Here is a 20,000-nt window from a genome sequence, read left to right as displayed (position 1 = left end):
AATTTGAACTTCAGATCCGGCATGTAAGGTAGAGTAAATTAAGCATGGATGCAAATTATGTTAGGGCTAGTTTACACTGGTCCTTCAACACATCATACGCGCAAGCAGCATATAGAGGCACGTTGAGTTGTTGTAAATGAATGTCAGACTTTTACCTTTACAAAATGTATGTGTACTCGTGAGGAAAACTTATTCAACTTTCTTCTCTAGTGGCTCCCGTTACACTTAGAGAGTCCTTAGCTTTAATGTACTGTATTTCAATATTCTTTCCTTCACAGTAAGCTTCAAATAAATGTGGATCTCACTGTTGCAATGCAATGTGGAGGTACTGTAAGCTTGAAAACATTAATTTTAACAGGATTGTGTTGGTTTTTGTGACACCAGGGTGTTTCTTCACTTCCTGAGCTACATGTAATGACAGACATGATAAAATGATGTTTCAATTTAAATAGGAATCTGCCCTCTCAACAAGCAAAGTTACTCATAGCTAAACTGGCAGTGAATCGTATCAATTCACTTTATTGTTTTGTATTGAATTTTAATTTGCTTTTATCTCATCACCCTTTCCAGTACAAACCGGGTAATCTCACCATAACGCATTGTACACCTGTACGTGAAAAGCAAAGAAAGTTCCATTCTTTACTTTAATTTGTAAACGCACTGCTGCTGTAGTAAAAAAGCCCAACTGTGATATTAAACCCTGTCATGGATCCTGAAGTGGCATCATCTGGCGTTAGACTGAGTAAAATCTATGAGTTGCACGCTTAGGAGAGAAAGGGTTAACCAGTTTCTGTTTGAATGTAGTTTTTAGCTGTAGAGAGATATGTGTGAGTGTATGAAGTGATTGCCCTGGAGAGAGTTAACCCTTTGACCTCTGGGAGTGAGACTTAACAGATTTTGCTCTGCCTTAATACGCCAGACGATTTTCCTCGTCAACTGGGGGGCATCCTGGGGCCTTTGAAGTGTCAGTGGGTTAAAAGCAAACCTAAGACATTTTTAAACTGGGAGCTCTTAAATTGGTTCCAGTCACTTGATAAGACAGGTGTTTGGAATAAGAGGTTCAACTATACACTGCATAGCCTTAAAAGGTAACTTCAGTTGTTTTCCTTTTTTTTTTTTTTTTTTCAGATATTGGAGCAGATGTTTTGGATTTATCTGGCTCTACGTTAGAATTAGGAGATAGTTTAAAATTAGAACCAGTAAGTGCTAACTGTCATTGACGAAAATGTTCACATGCAACAATTTTTAATAATTATTACAAGTCTTAATTGTGATATTTATTTACATGTACATGTAGATGGATCTACCTAGTCTATACTTTGAATATTTATGGTACAGTGTATGTATAGGTTCATTTTCTGAGATCTGACTTATTCTTCATTATTTCTCTTGTTGGTAGAGTCATTTTGAACTAACCAAAGAACAAAAAAGTTGGTTGAGGTGAGTACTAACTGTACTTTTCTTCAAATTTTGCAAAAATGCTGAAAGTCCAGCATACATACATGTACAGTTTATTAACTATACAGTACAACAACAAGTCATGTATGCACTGTGGATAGTTTTAGGTATGCTTTGCATTAAGCATAAATTTTCCAGTGGTTGGTTTTTGAATAGATGCTCCTGTGTCTCAATGTAAAACTGCAGGTAATAAATTCAGTCAATTCATAGTTAAAATTATTTTATTTGAACATTGCTTATTCAGCATGTTTAGAAAAATGCATGCCTTCATGGAGGGATACAGAGCACTGAAGGTGATAGAACAGTTTCAAACTGATTTACCAACTTATATGCCCAAAAGGTTAGTACAGGTCTATCTTTTGCTATAGTCAATAAGTTTGTTGGTTAATAATGTGTTGAGGTCAAAATAAATTTTGTTGTGCTCATATCACTAGACTATTATCAAACTTTAAAATTGATGATGACAATGTCAATTACACATCAGAAATTGCCCAATAAATGAATTTGAATGGTGTGTTGTTCAAAATGAGAGGTAAATCCAAATTTGCAGCAAATTGGTGCACTCACATTTTCAGTATTACTTGGGATTCTGGTCATCTCACATTGCAGATTTGCAGATCACATTATTAATTTTATTAATTTTCTATTTCGTTTTTCAGGGGTGCAATGGAAGGCAAACCATATGATGCATGTCGTGTGCACGGGTCATTTGAGGTTAACAAAGTGGCAGGCAATTTCCATATTACAGCTGGGAAGTAAGTTACACATATAGAGTTACAGTATTACTGGCACTTTTAATTAAAATCTGGTCAATGAAAACAATGTAAAGTTACAGATTCACAAAAGCCTTCCTACTGCTACAGCTAAACACTTATAGTATTCTTTCATTGATTCTTGTATTACTGTACATGTCCATTGACAACTTTGTCTTCAGATCTCATTCATGTTATTATTAACCTAGCTACAAGTTTCAAGGCCAACAGTTCCACAGATCTCCTACTACCATATTGATATTTACATGTATGCGTTTCTTCTGGTTGGCTATCTGAAGGGTTGCACAGTCACATAATGATCTACAGTACTTGTATGGTACTTTTGGTGGTTGTTATTTTGTCTAATCACAGCCAATTCTTGTCCGGCAACATTGAACCAGTATACTTTTGTCCTTATTTATGTATTTATCTTTACTTAATATAATTATTTTAAATTTATACAGTGTACATGTGTTTTTCATTAGGTCTATTCATCACCCCAGAGGACATGCCCATTTAAGTGTTATGGTACCATCAGAGAGTAAGACAAGTGATTAATGTGCAGTAATAACACTTAGAAATTAAAACCCTAGCCTTATCATTTCTACTCAGAACTGTCAAAAGTACAATTTTTGTAGCAGACTGTGAACAAAATATACAATCGTCATTAATTTTTGTGATTGTTTTCCTTTCAAAGTAGACATAAGGGTAGCAAGAGGTGATTGTAGGTACTGGAGAGTCACCTTGAAGAGTTAAGAGACTGTCATGTTGTACATGACAAACATGAGTAGCATCTGTAGACAAATGTCTTTGATGCAGCAAAGCTCTTACATGTACACGTAATGTAACTGAGTACTAAAGTAACAGTGTCTTCATTTCAAATCAGACAAAAAGTGATTCTTTTTTTTAAGTCTCATTGTTCATGGCTTGAAATTGCGACCAATACAGTTGCATTTGCTACTGAATTTATCCCTTTGCGACTAAAATATCTGGAGAAGTCACAAATTTTGTGACTTGTTTTCACCTTCACTCCTTTGAAACAAAAGGGTTAACAGTTGCCACTTTGCTACAGTAGCTACTTTTGATAAAATAAATGAATTGTTTCTCGTTGTGAATTTTCTTTCAATCTGAAGTTAGCACAATTTATCTGCGATGTTACATGCACAACTCCATTCCTTCAATGTTATTCACTATTTTCAGCAGTTTCTACAGTGTAACACACAAGTCTTGTGTTCATACATTGTATTTGTTTTGCTAAACCGCTGACAACACGCAACTATTTTGCGACTAAAATTTGGAAATAGGAAGCAGCTCTTTACAACCTCTAATTTGATTGGATCCTTTTAGGACACAGCTGTATTGTTTTTAGAGTTAGGGTCCATCATAATTTCTTTTGCATCGTTCTTTGTGTCCATCACTTTCTGAACCAATCCCAAGAGCCATTCTAATAGCTGCATACTGACCCAAAATTTGCAAAGTTGCGACTAAATTTTCATATCTTAATTTCATCGAAGCCCTGTTGTTATTGTATTCATACTCTACTTGTATGTGTAAAGTATCATAATAATTATGATAGTTGACTGTGTAGTGTGTTTTCCGGTTTTGTCAAATTGCCAACATTACTTGTAATGATCAGGTAATGTTTTTCAATGTTATAACCAGATTATAGCCCAAAACAAAGTATGAGCCTTGCACTGGTTATTCGCACATCTTTCAATATTATAATCAGTTACTGTAGTAATTAGATACTGTATTTTCAGTGACTCTTATTCCGTTCTCTCTTCACAGCATTTAACTATTCTCACAGGATTGATGTGCTATCCTTTGGTCCATGGGCTCCTGGTTATATAAATCCTCTTGATGGAGATCTTGTTGTCACTGACAAGAGTAAGCCATTTTTCGCCTATTGCCATTGTAATGAAATGAATGGTCAAGTAGTATAACAATACTGTTCATGTATACCCGGTAATTTCATCTGGATTCAATTATATAATAATTATATACAATAATAATTTGTAATACAGCAGTGTTTGATTGAGTGTTGTAAACCCAATACCAAAGTAATTACCCCAACCAATCACAGCCAGTGCAAACAGCACAATGAGCCAATCAAAATTTGTAGCAACTCCATGTAACTTCCTCAAAGCATGGAAAGAATCGCGTGTGCAAGTCGCATTTAAATGGTATTGGTTTTCCCTCTCATTGGTTGATAAACTAGCGCAAGATTTTAAAGCCAATCGCTGAGCGTAGCAATCGCAATTGCATAATAATATTATTTTCGTCAGTCATTTGAAAACCAATCAACATGTGTTATAATGGTGGTAATAATTTTATGGTATTATCTACTAACTTACTGTATAATGTACTTGTAGTGGTATTGGCATGCACTGATTTGACCAGAAATTAAATATTATTATTCTATGGTTGATGAGAAGTGCACACTAAAATGTTGGTCTCTTTTTTGGGGGAATCTGCAGTTCACACTGTCTGTATAAAACAGATGAGGAATGAAAGGGACAAGCAGCTGGCTGGCCGCCAAAATCACCACTTACACTGGACTTTGTCTTCTTGGCCCGCTATTTTACTGCTCTCAGTGTTGCATTGTTCTTATCATTATTTTTTTTCACCTCCTTACCATACTGTAGTTCTAAATGTAATGTAAATGCAACGATCTTGCTTGTTTGGTCCTTAAAACTGACTTGAGACTATTAAATGAAATTAAAATATCTAAAAAGCAGTTATTACTTGTATAACAATAAAAGGGAGGAATCTCTCTTGTCTTTCTTGTTTAGGTACATTGTATGAACACTGTGTTTACGTTAATTTTGTACTCTTTTGTTTTAGACTTGCAGATGTACCAGTATTACATTAAGGTGGGAACATAAATTAGTTTTGCTAGGAAGAATAATATTATCACTAAATGTATGACATTATTGTTGTTATTGTTATTATTATTATTAATTGTTCACTGCTCTCGGGGGCTTTTTGGGCCATTGAAACAAAAATATTTTTGAAGCCAACAAACACATTGATTTTATACTAAGAATTCCAACTGCCTGTCGGAGGCAGACCAGTTGGCTGTTTTACAAGTGGATCCAGGAATTAAGTTGAATGAGGCGATGCTAAGAACAACTCCAGAAAGTAGCAAAGAGAGACTTAAACTGGGAACTGCATTAAATTTTGGCACCCTAACCTCTCTTTTTTGGTTTTCTTAAATGAAATGCCTGTTGAATATCATCCTGTGCCCCTAATTTTTTTTAGGGCATTGGACCTGCCAAAGTGATCCACTGCCTGTGGCTTAAACTTTGTTTTCTACTTGATGAAGCAATCACAGTAAATTGCTATTATTTTATGAGTACATGTAATTAAGAAGTAATATTTGCAGTACCAGTCTGATAAGCATTTTGATAACCAGTCTGTCAGATCACTTGTCTCTCTAATTACCTTGTTGCAATAATGAAGGGCGGAGCTTGACAAGAGTGAGATGCTTCTGGTAGCCCCTATGCAGTTCACGTTTGTTCCCTCAACACTGCTTCAAAGCCAGATGTGCACTAATTGAAGCTTGGGATTTGTTTTGATGAGGAGGGAAAACTGCTGTAGTCTGAGAAAAACCCCCAAAGTTGAGATAAACTTAAATTCAACCGATACAGTAATAATATGTTGTGTGTACAATTATTGCTGAGGAGTTGGAGAAAACGTGTGGAGGCCTTATATGCAACAGAGCGCGAAGAGGTGAGGTGAGGAGGCATGGGTAATGATTACTAAGCCAGCCTGACCCTCCCCTCCCTTTCAGATTGTTCCAACAACCATCCAAGCACTTAGTGGTAAAGAAACGAAGACCAATCAGTACTCAGTTACGCAAAGGGTAAGAGAAAAATTGATGATACATGTATGAAATTATTTGAGTGGGCTGAGTCACGCATATAATATTTAATATATAAAACAGTAGCAGATTTTTATTTTTTGCACTGTTTGTTGTTGGTGAGACAAAAATCGAACTGCAATCCTCTAAAAGATTTCAAAGGAATTTACTGGATCTGACAATGGCCGCAGCTTTGCAAAGGAACTTTTTAGCAACTACGTAGAATTACATACATGTATTATTATCTGTAGTCAGTAATCAGTAGTCAAGTCTGGCTGGTCTTAAGGCCTAAATGAAAATTATTGCTGGCATGGAATGAGTCAATGGTACTACATCTTTAGAAGTTTACAGTACTTAAAATTATTTGTAGTTAAATTGCAACAAAACCATAAGTATAATTATTATACACCTGGAAAATCATGGACTTGTATCTTAGTATATTTATTTATTTAAAAATTTGCCAACCATTATAAAAAAATTTAATAATGTGGTCCCAGGACCTATCATGGTAGTAGGGGGAAACTCACTTCCCTTTCGCGCACACTCACACACACTCCCAATGCACTCACACACACATGCCACTACAAGTACTAGTGCGACCTACAAACATGTACAGTAGTGACCCAGTATTTGAGAACAGGCACACTTACTTGTCATTTTTGCCCATTTAACTTGTTACAATTTTTGTAGACTAAAATCTTAATAACCCTTTCACCCACAAGGGGTTTCACAAGGACAAATAAAATTATCTTGCATTACTGTAGGTAGAACAAAATAATGAAGTGTCAAGTATTCGGAGTGAAAGGATTGAGCATTGTCTCTTGAGATTTTTTTTTTATTGTTTTCCTATAAAACTGGTTAAATTCAAAACGACAAAATCCTTCTGTTAATACCATTCTCATTCCAAACTTTATATGTAACTTCTGAAATCCAACATTAAAAATATCCTTTATGCTAAGATTAGTTCACATGTTTTTTGGTACTATTGTAGCTTGAATCTAAGAATATTTAAATTATTGTTCACTCCACCGTTTCAAAATAATTATCAATGTTCTGTCCAGATTGTTCCAACAGTTTTCATCTTTCTTTTACCTTCAGATCAGGGAAATAAACCATGCTTCAGGAAGTCATGGTATTTCTGGTTAGTAGAAGTATGAATTCCTGGACCATATATTTGTGCACACATATATACAGTAGTTGTGTCCAGAAAGCTACATGTACAACCAAGCTTGTCAAGTCTTTAATTGAATGCAGTACCCTCTCTTTCAATGGGGTGGAAGGTTGATGGATTGACATAGTTATTATTTTTATTACTGTTTTGCCAATGGATCCTAAATGACCTCAGTGGCATGGCTTCCAAACAAAGTGCTATATTATTCTTTGAAGTCCACAATGAGTAAGCCACCATTTTGTGAACCTGTCATATGATTCTTTTGAAAAGCTGTTCTTTGAATGTCTTCAAGGTAAGTAAGGGAAAAGTTACAGCGTGTGTCAAGGTTTCATCATTAGACCTTGAAGGAAGAGGAATGTAAAGTAAAGTCAAGTCAATTTATTTAACGTCGGTAATTCCTTCCGTTACGAAACTGGTATCAATGGAAGCAGACGGTGCGCCTTTTACCCCCTCCCTCTGTCAGTGCTCGGTTTCACAGATATTTAAAGCTATAGGTACACGGATCAGAGGAAAGTGGAAACAGACGTTGAAGTCACAGAGGATCGAACTGGGGACCCCTTGCTCCGAAAGCTGTCCACAAGCCAACTGAGCTACGCCTGCAAATGTTGGTTTTTGAGGAGAGGGGAAAACCGGAGTCCCGGGGAAAAACCTCTCGGAGCAGAGTAGAGAACCAACAAACTCAGCCCACATGTGAAGTAGAATCCGGGAATCGATCCTGGGCCACAGTGGTGGAAGGCGAGTGCCCTCACCACTGCGTCAGCCCTGCTCATGGGTGGTTGTGCAAGGAAAAAAACATGACATTAATCTCAAAGGGTGGGTGACGGGGATCAATGATGGAAAAAAAGCAGATACATACATTGTAATAATTCCGACAGAGGTGAGTAAGTATAGGAAATCACATGAATGCGAGTGCATTTGTGATTTATGGGCACAAGTGTTTTAAAAGTTTTCAAAATTGTCAGCTCAGTAGTGCAATTTGAAACTTTCAAAACATCATGAGTAAGGATAAATCCTGAAATGCACGACCACGTCATACGATTTTTTATTATTTATGTACTCGACAAAATACTTAATTTGTTTCCATAACCTCTTTTGACTTTCAAATTTGCCAACCATGGAACAAAAGAAGTCATTGTTTCAACACCCAATTAGATTCTGGTTGGCATATTAATAACAATGGGTGACGTCATGAGAAACATCACTATATCCAATTTATGCATTCATTGACCAATCAGAAACGCGATGTTTTGTTGAGTATATACATGTAATAAAGAATGAAATAGGTTCAAATACTCCCTTCCCACCCCACTCAATACACTGTACTGAAGAGTAGACGTCTTTTCTTTTAATTTCATTATTGAAATGCAATAAATACCTGCATTACAAGGTATTTTTAACACTGCAATACATTTAATTTTTCATCTGCACCATAGGAATCTTTTTCAAGTATGATATGTCATCAATAATGGTGCGAGTGGAGAATCGACACAGATCATTCTGGGGCTTCTTGGTTCGACTATGTGGCATTGTGGGAGGAATCTTTGCTACCTCAGGTGAGCAAATAGTTTTGGCTGGTGGAACAAATAGTCATTACAGGGGCAATTATTAGTTTGGAGAATTTGTTTGTCATCACAACATTTCTGCAATAACGGCAACTTCGGGCTATTTTGTAGTTTTAACCCGAAAAAAGCCTTGCACGTTAGATTACATTGTAATGCAAACAAGAAAAACTAACCGTGAAAAGGGCTATTGGCTGTGATTTGACAAAATAACCACCACCAAGAAAGTAACATAGCTGTACAAGTAGATCATTAAAATAATAATTAATGTGCAGCCCTTCAGTTAGTTAACCAGAGGCCAGAAGAAACTAAAACAAATTAATATTAAATAGTAGTAAGAGAGGGAACTATTGGCCTAACTTGATTACTGTGCATGACTCTTTAAAGGTATTTAGTGATTTTCCTGTGAGATTGTTTGATTGAAAGTGATGAATTCATATTAATACAGGGAAAATGGGAAACAAAGCATTAGGTGGCAAGTTTGTAGACCTGTTATTTTGTATCTCTTATCTAAACACAGTCTTACACTTTTAGTTAAAATTAATTTGTGGTGGTTGCTTACTCAGGGATGTTACATTCATTTATTGGTTTCTTGTTTGATGTTGCAACATGCAAGCTGCAATGGAATAAAAAGGATGCCAAGGTGAGGAATAGCTGGCATTGCTTTGGCAATGAAGTGGCGGCACACACATGTATACTGATATAATTTTCTGCATTCCAAGTTAGCTTAAGGACGGTGCCTACTAATTCAATGGTATTTTTGCTCCGATTTACGATTACGCAGGAAAGGTAGATCTTAACAAGTGTTATTGAACTCCAAAAAGAAAATTGGGGGTAACCATGCATTTTTCAAAGATAATTCAAGAACAATATTTCTAAAAAGCTCTAAAATACAAAGCACTGTATGGCATCCTTTCTCAATTTGAAGCTCAATTATCTCTAAAGAATGCATGGTTACCCCAAATTTTCTTTTTGGATACCAAGAGTACTTACAAAGATCTACTTTATCTGCGTAGTTTTAAACCGTGCAAAAATATCCCTGCATTAGTAAGTATCGGCGAGAGTATCTGGAGATGTGCAGAATGTATGCGCAATAACAATAGTAGGCACCGTCCTTAAGGTACATCTACAAAACTCAAGGTTCAAAATTAAGATTAAAAAAAAAAACAGAATTGGTTTTAAAAGCTTACTGGGGTATTCATCAAGGCTGTGAGAAAAAACTTACAGGAAACCAGATGAAAAATAAACCCATGGCTTGACATACTGTACTATTATTTTAGTCTTTTTACTTGGGAATCATTGATGATAATGATATCCCTTGTTTTGGCCCTCTTTTTTATTATTAGTTTACCATTATTATTAGTTTAAGGTTTTTGTATATTTTAAATACAGGTAGATTAGGAAATCAAGATCTTTTAACTTACAATTAAAGAAAAAAAAAAAACAAGACATCAGCTTTTTCATTTGAAATTTAATTAATAATCGTCTAAATCCAGATTTCAACTAAATTGGGCACATGTACACTTCATTTTTTTAAAGTTAATTTTGACATAGTAACTCTCAAACAAACCCAGCATTGGGTGTAGTTTTTTCCAGCTTTTAGTATCGTCATTATTTTCGTGGGGAAGCCCTATTATCATTAACAAGTTTACTTTAATCTTATTTTAGCCTGTCTCTGCATCAGAGATCCCAGTGGGAACATCTATGATTCAGCAAAATGGATCTCCTAGAACTGTAGAATTTCATAACTCCCAAGGAAGTGAGGAAAGCAAAGATCCTGTGTCTCCTGTTGTTAAATTTTCAAACCCTAATGTTGACAATACTTCACAAGAAAGCATGTCTCTTGAAGGATCATCCACAGTGATAACATAGAGTTGTTCATCTTCATCTGACAGTTATGGAAACTGAAAGAACTTTTCAAACAAATGTAATTTTCACTTCTGGGGGAGAGTTTTCTTACACTGCGATGTATGCTACAGATGGATAAAGAATTGTTTTTTCATAATCCACACTACAAAGAACTTTTTCAGGGTTATAGTGACAGTGCATTTATTAAGTAGACTAACAGTGTTAACAGGAAGAGTGATACTAATTTATTTATTCAAAGTTGGAAAATGAGCACTTCACAAAATAGGCCATTTCTGAGTTGCTGTTTGCCTCTGGTTCAAAACCATTGAAATAATAAAGAATTTGATTTGCATGCAAATACACCACTTGCTTTGAAACAGAGAAAAATAGCAACTCGGAAATGGGCCATTGGGTTGGTTTACATGCATCTCCATGGCATTTAGTTTGCACAACAACTGACTTTCCTCCTTCATGAACCTTCCCTTGCTTGTTATACCAGAAGATTGCAGAACAAGCCACGTTCTAGATAATAATTTTCCAAGCAAATGTTGTAAATCCTCTTATGCGCAGTTTTAGCAGCTTCTGAAGTCAGTAAACATTCTTTGGACCTATAAAAATTATATACAATAGATTTTTGTCTCTCTTTATCATACGTAGCTGCATAGGAGAATCTTATCCAAGGTCATTTGGGGCCATTTCTTTAGCTTGTTTCTTCACTCTTTCTTCGTACTCCATTCGGTTTTGGCTGCATGAAAGCCAAAAATATTATTGTTAGTGAGCAGTGGTGGAAACTCCATCAACCTCATTCCTTCCCTAAAAGTTTTTGACTGTGGAGTATTCAAGACACAGCAAAGGCAATAAACATCAAGACCTTGGCAGTTTAAAAGTGCTCCTCACCTCAGATATACACAATACCTTTTCTTTGAACATCTTCACCAGTAGCAAAACTATTTTGCATTTTCTCCGTGACACTCCACATAAACCTCATGTGCATAAAAACTTAACAAAAACCAGAGGTTCTCTCAACGAAAATTGACAAAGATGTGACAAACTGTTGCAAAATGCAAACTTCCTAGAATACATGTATGTAACGGTTTGTGATGTCATCTTAGGAAACACACATGTACATGTACAATGTAGACCCATTCCTTTCACTAATGACGGCTAGCTTTTTGTTCAACATATCGGTAACTTGTGTGACATTACGTTACATTACATACTTAATTGACCGGTCCCCATAGGGGCTTTTCAGGGCCAATGAAACACAACAAAACAACGGAACTGAACAACAACAACTGTTAAGAATCCCAACTGGCCGGAGGCAAACCAGTTGGCTATTTACAAGTGCAGCAGGGAAGTTGAACCAGGGACTACCAGGAACAAATTCAACGAGTGGTCAGAATGGGTCTTGAACCCGGGATCTCCGGATTTTAAGGCAAGCGCCCTAACCACTGGGTCACACTGCCTCCTCCTTGTGTTGCCTGTAGAAGTGAAATTGCAAGCCTAGGATTTAATAATTTTGGCGCATACTTGCAACCACTGAACTCGCTTACCTATAAACTGCAAATGCTTCTGCCTGAGCTGGATCCTGGAAATTAGGCTCACTTAATAACAACTGAATCCCAAGAAGCACCTAAAAATACCATGGTGAACAAGAGTGTTTTACTGGTAAAAGCTCATAGGCTTTTTCTTTCCTTTTTTTTTTAACATTTGGCATGATTAAATACTTCCTGGCTAGCAGAGGTCTCTTCTCTTTTGCTCTCACTGGGCTGACGAATACGGGAAAAGAGACCTGTGCCATGGGTTGAAACTCACTTTGATTCAACTGTTGTCCAAAAGCTTGGATGGCACACTTCAAACTGCATGGCCCATGATATGTTTACTGACTGTGACCGACGCATTCCTTTACAGTAGTTCCGATGTAACTTGTTAAGTGAGCCGACACAACATAAAGTATCACATGAGGATTTGGATTAGGATGCTAAGTAACCGCCATACATGCTCAACACAGCGAGTTTTGACCCATAGCAGAGGCCTCTTTTCCATACTTGTCAGCCCACTGAACGCAAAAGAAAAGAGACCTGCTAGCAGCGAAGATTAAATACATGCCACATTCCTTTTCCATACCCTGGGTGCTCTTCAGGCAGGCAGCCTTCTGGCAGGCTAGTTTTCTTTTGTAGTTTTGTCATTAACAAAACGTTATTGAGGAAACTTGTTTTAAAAGGTGGCAAATTAAAAAAAAGGGAATTTGAAATTGCCTGGCAAATGGCATGGCCCATTGGGTTACGGCACAATTTTTCCACTGGCTGCCAATTCAGAGAAAATTATTTTGGAATTGACTCAAAAACAATATCCTAAAACAACAGAGCTCAGTCTCTGACCAACGTGTACATTGTAAAATTAGACCAGTACCAATTCATTCAGTAAAAGAACTGTGATATTGGCAGAGAGTAAAGATATTAAGCATTAATTTTGATTAATAAAAGTGAAATGGCAAACGTCAGGCTACTGTTCATCTAGAAACACTGGTCCTCATTTGAACAAGTCTTTCGATATCTGTGGATAACAGACATCAAATGAGCAACAGCAAGTTTGTTTTATTTTTGGGTAAACTTGAAATTTCAGCCTGATGTTTGCCTCTGCTGTGAGTGCGATACCAAATCTTTTTATTCTAAGTTGACTTTCAGAGCTGTTTGCCCATTTGCCATCATGGGAAATGAAGTGGTATTGAACATTGTCACAAGTATAAGGAAGACTCTTGTCCCTGTCAGTGGGATTGAATTCACAATCACATGACAAGTACACATTATTAATATTCAGACATGCATACCTCTTTGGCTGTTATTTGAGGCTTCCATCCTTTGTTTTTGTCAATAAGTGATAAGGAGACTTTACCAGAAGGGAATACATTTGGATGTAATATTACTGGATCAAATACACCTAAAACAGGTCAGAAACCAATATGAAATACTGTTTTTGGCTGGTAGGCTCTTTCTGGAGATCGGCAATTCGGAAATTTAAGACAGATTTAGCATCATTTGAACAGCAACTGTCAGGTGCAAGTTTGCATTTTCCTAAAGATCAAACAAACTTGTTTGATTTCAGATCACTGCTTGTCTGTTATGTACAGAACAAAACATGAATCTAGCAACTTCCCAAAAGAGAGAAAATTTTCTTGCTTTTACAACACATAGCAGGCTGCTGCTGTTTGCCAGTTCACATTAACATTACAGTATAATGCTACATCTGTCTGTCCTGCCTTAACACTGAACGAAGTTGACAAAGCTAATAGAGACTCACATTTTGGTGGTGAAAAGGGGTAATCTTGAGGGAATGAAAGTTGCAACTTGTACAGACCACCTTCCCAAATACTCTGATTAGAAAAGACAAACATAAAAATTATAATGGTCACTGTACATGTAATGCATGTAATACACTGTAAGCACTGTTCTGTTTTATCTGTGAATATTTTTTAAGAGTGAATTTCATGTGTGTATAAAATAAAATGTACTGTTCACCAAGAATGAATTGAACCCTAAATGTGCAAGTCTATAATAATAATAATAATAATAATAATAAGATAATACTTTGATGAACCACACGATGTTTTTGAAGACAATACATGTTTCGGATGAGACACGATCCATTGTCAGTTGTACAGTGAGAAATAAAATGAAATATGCAATAAATAGTATAACAAAGTGAGATATTAAGTAAGTGAAAATAATTAAGGATGAAGGCGCGAACCAAAAAATAAGCAAAACTACTTAAGCTAAGAAGGAGGTTAATTAGTACGTATGAAAGGGATAAATTAAGGTGTTTGACCTGAGAATTTAAAGACGGCTGCTCCCAAAGGATGTGCATGGCTTCCTCAATTTTCAATTGGAAGGTTGTGGATACAGAGTTCAGAATTTTGAAACAATCTTCTGATCAAAGGGGCGAGAATTTTCAAAACATTTCAGGTGTTTAAAAATGTGGGAAATTCAATGCGACACGCAATGTCTCTTAGTTTGGGTGAACATGGGCCCATAAATTACATTTTGATATGATTATATGCAATGCAGGTTTCTCTTAAGGGTTAACTGAAATCAACAGAAAGATAAACAAGGAGTATAAAATGCACTATTAATGTGAATGTGAAAGCTCTATTCTACTGACCTTTTTTGGACCAGGCATAGCTGCAACATAGGGTTGAATGAGCAATTTTTAGTGTCTCAAAACTGAAGATGTGACATATATAAAATATCATGGCCTTCAGTTGTGATTAGGTATTTGCATCACATAGACATGCAAGGGTTTTCTAAATTTGTTCCAAGAGAATGTACAGAAGCTCAGGCTCACAAAGAAAGGAAGGGGGTAGTTTCTAAAGAAACTGTCGTGCTGCGTTGGTGGGGAAGTAGTACACAAAAATTTGGCTTTATCAACGGACTTGATAATGTAAATTGACCTGACCGTACAGAGATTCTAAAAGCTGACACTCGAAATGTCAGCTTTTAGAATCTCTGCATGGTGGTCAATTTACATTATCAACTCCGTTCAACTTGATAAAACCACATTTTTGTATACTCACAAATAAAGATCTAGAAACTCAGTATTGCTTTTCAAATGCTTCAGCAGGTCCACAGACAGCATGTCCACATTAGCCTTTGGCTGTTGTTTTATTAACCTGCTTACCGTATTCAATTTAACCAAATAAACGGAAAGGTTACGTTTATACAAACGTTGGCCGTGTAGCGAGAGTGTAATGTGAAGTGCTAGATTTCAATCCCATATGAACCATTTGAGCGTTAGCCCTACTTGAAATCTAGCACTTCACATTACGCTCTATTCAGTTAACCAAATAAAGACATGTATGTATGTATTCAGTACAGATGGGTTTGATCTTTTCTAGACAAGACTTAGGAGGCCAACTGCAGTCGAAGGCAGCCCGAAGGCTCCTTTTTCTTTAGCTTCTACTGTAACTTATGACAAGGGTGGGCACTACTCCTATCCGGAATCACATGCACAACTTTTCCCCAGTAATAATGGGACTCATTTTACCCACCAGGCTCCAATTGTTCAAACAATGGATAGCACTATCTGCCGGATAAATCACTATTATAGCAAAACCAATTGTGCTATCCAATGGATACTGATTTAGTCAGTGGATAGTGTTATCCACCTTTTGAACAAATGAGGTCAATGGCATGGATGGAAAGCTGAGTGAGCTTGGAGCGAACAAGCTGGAATTTGGACCCGGAGCACTGATGCCGAGTCTGCAAGAAAAATACACTACACTTGGCCCACTCCACTGAGCCCCTACGACTGGTCGGTCAGGAATAAAATGTTTAAAATTATCTCTTTATGCACATTCTCACCCTGAAATCATTCAAATTTGGGAATAACTGCGCATGCAGAAACCCAGCCACTAATGAATGTGTTCCTGTAGCGTCATAATTTCATTGAAGAACAAGGTGTATAACAATACACTCCATTCATAAATAATCGACCGGGTATTCTGCAGTTTAACTGTTTTGGAGAACAAGCTGTCATACTGTTTATGCAAGAGTTAGACTCCTTGCGTTGTGGTAATCCCCACTTTAATTTAATTAAAATCAAGGAAATGCTACATGTAGTTAACAGAAATATACAAATAACCGGCTAGGTATTCTTTAATCTAGCTGAAGTTACCGCAATTCCATGTTAGCCAGTCACTTTCCCCATCCTCCGTCTTAACGGGCTCTGCAATGAAATCCTAGAGGCAAGGAATGAATAACAACTGTACCATTGTCAAATCAAATTTTGCGCTCAGGTTTCATAAATCAGCTTGACGCATGGATCGAAGTATCCATACTGGAATTCTATTTCAGACAACAAACCTTAGGATGATTATGTTTCCAAGCCTTGTGCTCTTCTTTTAGTCTTTCTACAGGATCGACATGAAACGTCCTTGCAGTCGCCTTCGTCGCCATTTTGAAAATTAGCGCCGTTGAATCCGCAATACAAAAAGACAGCAGTCGTTTCTTTTGAAGCCGCAATAATAATGGTCAGTGGTTTAACGATGATGAAAACAGAATGGCGGCTTTGTCAATGCATTGTGCGAGAAGCTTGTTTATTTTCTCTTCTCAGAAATTGCGATGGTTTTGTACTCAGGGTGATTCGCACACTGTCCATGTACCTGTCATGTTAAAGGAATGTTTGAGCTTTCTTGCACCCCGAGATGGCCAGGTTAGGCTTGCTAAAATTGAAGCTTTGTAATTTTGTTTTTGTGACCGGTGTTTAGACTTTAATACGTCACGATCAATTTTTCCCCATTCCTTTATAAAGTCCTTACTAATGAAACTTTTTCAAAAAAGCTTAATAAATTCAACACCGCGGTTGAGTAGCGGCTTTGAAGATAATTAAAATTATGTCGAGGGTTTATAGCTGCAAGATCATGAATTGAAATCTCAACCTTTGACGTCACGAATTGGAAAAACAATGATTTTAGTTTGTTGCCATAATCTAATTTTTTTACAGTCAGTTGTGAGTATTTTTGGTCCTGTACCAGTTAATTTCCATACCTGCAGTCAAAATAGGAGGAGATCAGCAAATAGCTTGTAAAATAATAAATAACTACAGTAGCAATGTAATCTCTACTTTCAGATCACCCTTAAAACAATACATGTACATTTAGTTTATACATAGAAATGATGTTATAATCAGTGAAATTGCATCAATTTGTTACATACATCTTGGAGTTGGAATTTTCACCTGCAACACAGGGAGAGTTATCGTCAGAAAAGTTCAGGACTTGCTACGACCAAATTAAAAAAATGGTCCTCTGAGAGGGCATGTGCTTACTGTGTCGGAGACTGTTCATGACTTATGATATATTATTTCTGCTTCTAAACACACACAGACAAAGACCGCACATATGCCTTTTTTGTAAATTTGTTAAGAAAACCTTCATAGGAATTTTTTTACAAAAAAAAAGTAACCAAGGTTCTTCCTCTTTTATATTTATTTGAAACCTCATGGAAGAACAAGTCTGCAGTGACAAGTGTACAAACTATGTTAATGTGACCAGCTGTTTCCCTTTGGGTGTCGATTAGTAAGATCACATGACGTGGTTCTTACTTCTTTTTTTTTTTCTTTCAGTCTTACACCAATGATGACATTGAATTTTACTGGCTATAATTATATAAATAGCCAGAAAGTGCAATTAAACGAAGGAAATAAGTATTCTAATAATAATAATAATAATAATAATAATAATAATAATAATAATAATAATAATAATAATAATACTATTTTGACTATGACATCATTGTTGGAATTCAAGTAACAACCGGATTGTCTGAGTTCTAATGAAGAAAGGAACAAACAAACCAGTAGCAGTTCCACATCAACTATTCCAGCCATATCGATCCCTACCCTGCGTTACCAAATGAAGTATGTGGTATGTTATGTATGTACCAACTGAGCACAAGTGAGAACATGAATTTATTATTGTAATTAGTTCATAAGTTCATCATTTATGTAACTGTGATAATAATGATGATGATGATGATAATGATAATGATAATGATAATGATAATAATAATAATAATAATAATAGCTTTCACAAGATCCAGAAGAAACCCAGTAATCCTGACATCACTTCATTTTGCCTTACATTTCACTGCAAAACGATATCTCTCCTGTATGGTTGCAGGTTTTTATTGATGCAACATTTGGCTCCGGTGGGCATACAGCTGCCATCCTTATGAGTGCAAAATGCAAAGTGTATGCTATGGACAGAGACCCAGCTGCTGTTGAAATAGCACGCATTCTTTCAGGGAGAACTGAGTTTAAAGGAAGGATGTTTCCTGCTCAAGGAAAATTCAGTGAAATCTACAGAGTCCTTAAAAGTCACGGTGTTAAGAACGAATCTTTTGATGGGATGCTCCTTGATATTGGTGCTTCCACTATTCAATTTGAAGATCCAGTGCGAGGTTTTTCATTTTATAAGAATGGGCCTTTAGACATGAGAATGGATGTCCGTAATGCTTCAAAAGAAAGTAGCTCTGGGGAGAGGCTGCCAATGACAGCAGCTGATGTAGTGAATTCCATCAATGAAACGGAGCTCATTGCTATTTTACGGCAGTATGGACAGGAAAAGGAAGCAGGTTAGCAATCTAATTTAATTTTTGTAAGATTGAGAAACTAGTTGATTCAAAATCATTGTCTGTTGTTACATGACATCATGGCAGACATGTTGATTTTCCGACATGATAAATAAAAGTGTAGCTGCTGATCATGTCGCTGAAAACACTTGAAATTAGAAGTGATTCTTCCACTTAACTGAATAATTTAAGCAATTGTCTCTTCTTGACACCTAAAAATTCAAGTGGCTTTGATAGGATTCAAATCCATGACCTCTGGGATGCTGGTGCAATGCTCTACCATGCACCATTTTACGGATATGGCAGCCATTTTGAAATCCATTGTTTCAAATACATGTAGCTATCTATTATGGGATTCTAAGGGGGCAAATTAGCGTGCATTTGCCCCCTTAGAATCCCATAATAGCTAGTTGAAACAATGGATTTCAAAATGGCTGCCGTATCCGTAAAATGGTCTATTGTCTATAATTTAAGAGACACTAATATTGCTGTACAGTAACTGTCCACTTAATTGTGAGGATCACTTCAGCCTTTCGTCTGTAACCCGCACTTCAAATATATACTTTTAGAACACTAACTTGCTTACACTGTGGGTTTGGCAACAGATGGGAACCTGAAGGGATTGCTTAGAGATTGCTCAATTTCATCAAAAAATTCTCATCGACAACACCATACAAATGAGAGATGGGTTATTCAGTTGATGTAACAACTGACTGACTGACAATGGTTGAATTGTTGACTATCTGACTGGTTGAATTTTTTTCTGCCTTACGGCTTTCGGTGAGTGAGGACCGAACTACCATGCGAGAGATCAGCTGGTCCAACACGCAGGGACATTAAATGATCGAGGAGTCAAATTCCTTCCTTTGTAAGCACATCTATGATAATTCATTAATTACACAGAGTCTTCTAAGATAAGGACAATTAATGGTTGGCTCCATCTCAGTAAGCGTTTTTTGAATTAAACAACTGACACTCTATTTACTAAAATTAGGGCTCAGAGTTCTCACCGTATTGTGTACTGTACTAATCCTAGCAGTCTAGGTGTGGGGCAAATTAAAGAGTTGTCAATAAACATACTTTGATACTCGAGAGCATCCCAGTATAGTGCCGACTGCAAAGCTGCATGTAGATGCTGGCAAAACGTGTTGAGTTTTTCATTTATACACTTTCATTTTTCTCTCCATAGTTCGCATATCCAGAGCTATAGTACGAGCCCGCAGC

General features: G+C 36.6%; 3 protein-coding genes across 3 annotated transcripts in view; 2 read left to right on the top strand and 1 right to left on the bottom strand.

Annotated features, from left to right (window-relative positions):
* Window positions 1-11,267, top strand: part of LOC138059830 (endoplasmic reticulum-Golgi intermediate compartment protein 2-like) — a 12,425-nt gene extending 1,158 nt beyond the window's left edge. Inside the window, exons 3-15 of the mRNA XM_068905464.1 lie at window positions 279-325; window positions 1,129-1,199; window positions 1,400-1,440; window positions 1,703-1,798; window positions 2,118-2,213; window positions 2,696-2,751; window positions 3,999-4,097; window positions 5,055-5,083; window positions 6,004-6,075; window positions 7,171-7,213; window positions 8,677-8,796; window positions 9,369-9,445; window positions 10,471-11,267. Coding sequence (XP_068761565.1) covers window positions 279-325; window positions 1,129-1,199; window positions 1,400-1,440; window positions 1,703-1,798; window positions 2,118-2,213; window positions 2,696-2,751; window positions 3,999-4,097; window positions 5,055-5,083; window positions 6,004-6,075; window positions 7,171-7,213; window positions 8,677-8,796; window positions 9,369-9,445; window positions 10,471-10,674 — 1,051 coding nt within the window. The 3' untranslated portion in view covers window positions 10,675-11,267. The remainder of the gene's footprint in view (window positions 1-278; window positions 326-1,128; window positions 1,200-1,399; window positions 1,441-1,702; window positions 1,799-2,117; window positions 2,214-2,695; window positions 2,752-3,998; window positions 4,098-5,054; window positions 5,084-6,003; window positions 6,076-7,170; window positions 7,214-8,676; window positions 8,797-9,368; window positions 9,446-10,470) is intronic.
* On the bottom strand, window positions 10,259-16,646 carry LOC138059838 (SUMO-conjugating enzyme UBC9-like). Its single transcript, XM_068905473.1, has 7 exons — window positions 16,509-16,646; window positions 16,321-16,384; window positions 14,809-14,828; window positions 13,951-14,023; window positions 13,481-13,590; window positions 12,204-12,283; window positions 10,259-11,395 (listed from the first exon to the last, which is right to left on the bottom strand). The coding sequence occupies exons 1-7, from the start codon at window positions 16,599-16,601 to the stop codon at window positions 11,323-11,325; spliced, it is 513 nt and encodes a 170-aa protein (XP_068761574.1). The 5' UTR covers window positions 16,602-16,646; the 3' UTR covers window positions 10,259-11,322.
* LOC138059831 (ribosomal RNA small subunit methyltransferase H-like) overlaps window positions 16,627-20,000 on the top strand; it is a 4,088-nt gene continuing 714 nt past the window's right edge. The window contains exons 1-3 of the mRNA XM_068905465.1: window positions 16,627-16,857; window positions 18,326-18,779; window positions 19,966-20,000. The exon at window positions 19,966-20,000 is cut by the window's right edge and continues 714 nt beyond it. Of these exons, the coding sequence (XP_068761566.1) occupies window positions 16,705-16,857; window positions 18,326-18,779; window positions 19,966-20,000 (642 nt within the window). The 5' untranslated portion in view covers window positions 16,627-16,704. The remainder of the gene's footprint in view (window positions 16,858-18,325; window positions 18,780-19,965) is intronic.

Source organism: Montipora capricornis, chromosome 8 (genome assembly GCF_036669925.1).
Source record: "Montipora capricornis isolate CH-2021 chromosome 8, ASM3666992v2, whole genome shotgun sequence".
NCBI classification, from domain to species: domain Eukaryota; kingdom Metazoa; phylum Cnidaria; class Anthozoa; order Scleractinia; family Acroporidae; genus Montipora; species Montipora capricornis.
This window is presented reverse-complemented; position numbering and strand designations above follow the sequence as displayed.